Genomic DNA, 2,500 nt, shown 5'->3' on the forward strand with positions numbered 1-2,500 from the left:
ATAAATATATAAAATAACACAAGGAAAGTAGCATAGATTTTGTGTATTTTGATTTTCCAATTGTTGATATACAGGCATATTCTTGTTATTTTGTTTAAGGGAATCTTCCATGAGAAAACCTACCTTGCTCTACCTATTTCATCATAAAAAAATAACAGTTGGAGATAACTCATGGATTGTTTTTGCTTGATATAGAGTATATAATTGCGTTTTGTCTCATACGTCATTTTAATCATCGGAGCCCCCCAAAAATCGAAAAAATTCAATAATTTTTTTTAACCTCTTAGATACATCCAATGGTTGTAATTTACCCCCCAAAAATAGTTGTTGTAGATCTATCTTATGTTGAAGCCATGTAAATAACTTGACTTTTTAATTTCCTTTTCTTTAGGGGGGTGGGGGGGACTGGTTGGCATAGTGACAACTTTTTTGTTATATTTCAGTATTACATAATCTGTATTTTTAGATTTATTCCAAAATTTAAAAATTGGCTATTCACATGGCCTTATCACTGATACTCTTAGCAAAAGCGTTTAAATCGCATGAAAACTATGAATCGGAGGAAAAACGTAGGGAATTGTGGTCACTTGCCAAAGTATGTTGTCTGTTATTTTTTGGTAAATCTGATGATGTTTTATATATAAAGCTTATTTAGTGTATTTTTCAATGCCATGATTACCAAGTCAATAGGAATTATCATTTTCACTAGAGGCAGTATTCTGTATAGGTATGTTTAGTTGTTTTGTTTGTGTTTTCCTTTTCAGGTATAAAAGTGGATATTTCTGTTTAAAAACTTTAGGATATGCACTAAATCATTGAGACAACTAAGCTAAACCAGATGAAATTTCTTTTTGAAGTACATGGAATTTTTATGTAATGGAATAAAAGTATATTAGTTATCCCTAACAAACCATTTTCTTTATCAAGTTTCAGAAGTAATTTTTGAATGGGAAATGAGTATAGAGTTGGTATTTAGTCATTTGCACCCTTTATCTTTGCTAAGACATGCATAAAAATCATTAGACGCCTAGGTATGACTGGATATTTGTGTATTTATGGTATCCAGGACCTATTGTAAAGTCTAAATGTAATATTTTATTATCAAAAATGCATAAAAAGGATGTGATGAAGACTGTGCATAAAAAGATTTCAAGTTTCTTTGTTTTTATTTCAGAGCAGATATTACTGTGTACTATTATCATCAACATGAAATAATTGGTAATTCAAAGATCTGACTTTTAGGTGCCTTTTGTATTGAAGTGGTTTTTACAGGGGTAATGACCAATTTCAATTCAAATCAAATTTACTGACACTGGAAAGTACCAACGGTTAATCTAATTCAAACCAAAATATTTAAATCATTATTTATACGGCTATTTTCAGACATTAGTGCTTCGTACTCGGTATACATACAGATCCCTTAGTAAGCTACAGTATGTAACCAGGGAGTCTCGATGGAAGGCATATTTCATGTACAAAAGTACACAAAACACATTTTTTTTAGATAGATTTCACAAAATATTTTGTCATAAATCACTATTATTTTTTTCTGATATTGATATAAATTTTTTTTTTTGAACATTCACAAATTAATATCTGAGCACAATGTCATTATCAAATGATATATGCATGATTGCAACAAGCAAAAATTCACACAGGTCTACCTGAGTGCTTATTACTGGTGTAACTCCTCTACACATGGCGGCTCTCGCATGTGCCACCCAAGAAATAACTTGAACTAGGCTCTTAAATTGTTTGGTAGTTTCCTCATTCTTGCATCTATACAATAGGCTAGCTAACTCAACTTGACCCCCAAATTCCCCCCCTTCCCTCCCCCTGCCAAGGGACGGTTCCCTTAAATCTAGAAGTAAGTGATGAGGACTGTAATGTATGAGCTGTAGTACAAGGAATAATATATACATTTTATTATGAGAATTTTCATGTTATTGTAAGGGACATTAGTTTTGTGTTGAAATAAAATGTTACAGCTATTAATTTTGTTTTTTCTATTTTCTTACAGTCTTCACTACCACATCTCTTAACAGACCGTGACGTGGACCAGTTACATTGTCGGCCCATCAGTCAGATGGGTAATTATCAGGTAAGTTCATAAAGACACGATCTGTGTAAAGGCTGTGGCCTCACCAAAGGCAGTGTGATGCAACACAAAGTGGCGAGCTGCAATCTGTTTTGAAGTTATGGGTAGAGGGTTAGCCACACTGACCATGAGCGAATGTGGGAATTGCCATGATAACCAGCAAAACTTCAACAATAGGTTTGGGTTGACAAATCACTAAACACGCCTTTTATTATTTTCATAATTATGGATATAATTATGATAAATATAATTATCAATGATAAATATGGATTTGCTTATTTATGATAAATGAAGTTGTATGTATTCAAAGGGTGCCTCAGACCAATTGTCCCTTATTAAATGTTACATCGGTTTTGACCTTCATCTACAACATAAGTATCAAATATATATTCACATTGATTC

General features: G+C 32.4%; 1 protein-coding gene across 1 annotated transcript in view; it reads left to right on the forward strand.

Moving 5' to 3' along the window:
• The first annotated feature begins 1,960 nt into the window (after positions 1-1,960).
• LOC138865271 (integrator complex subunit 6-like) overlaps positions 1,961-2,500 on the forward strand; it is a 7,112-nt gene continuing 6,572 nt past the window's right edge. Inside the window, exon 1 of the mRNA XM_070135222.1 lies at positions 1,961-2,101. Coding sequence (XP_069991323.1) covers positions 2,087-2,101 — 15 coding nt within the window. The 5' untranslated portion in view covers positions 1,961-2,086. The remainder of the gene's footprint in view (positions 2,102-2,500) is intronic.

Source organism: Penaeus vannamei, chromosome 20 (assembly GCF_042767895.1).
Source record: "Penaeus vannamei isolate JL-2024 chromosome 20, ASM4276789v1, whole genome shotgun sequence".
In the NCBI taxonomy this organism is placed as follows: Eukaryota; Metazoa; Arthropoda; class Malacostraca; order Decapoda; family Penaeidae; genus Penaeus; species Penaeus vannamei.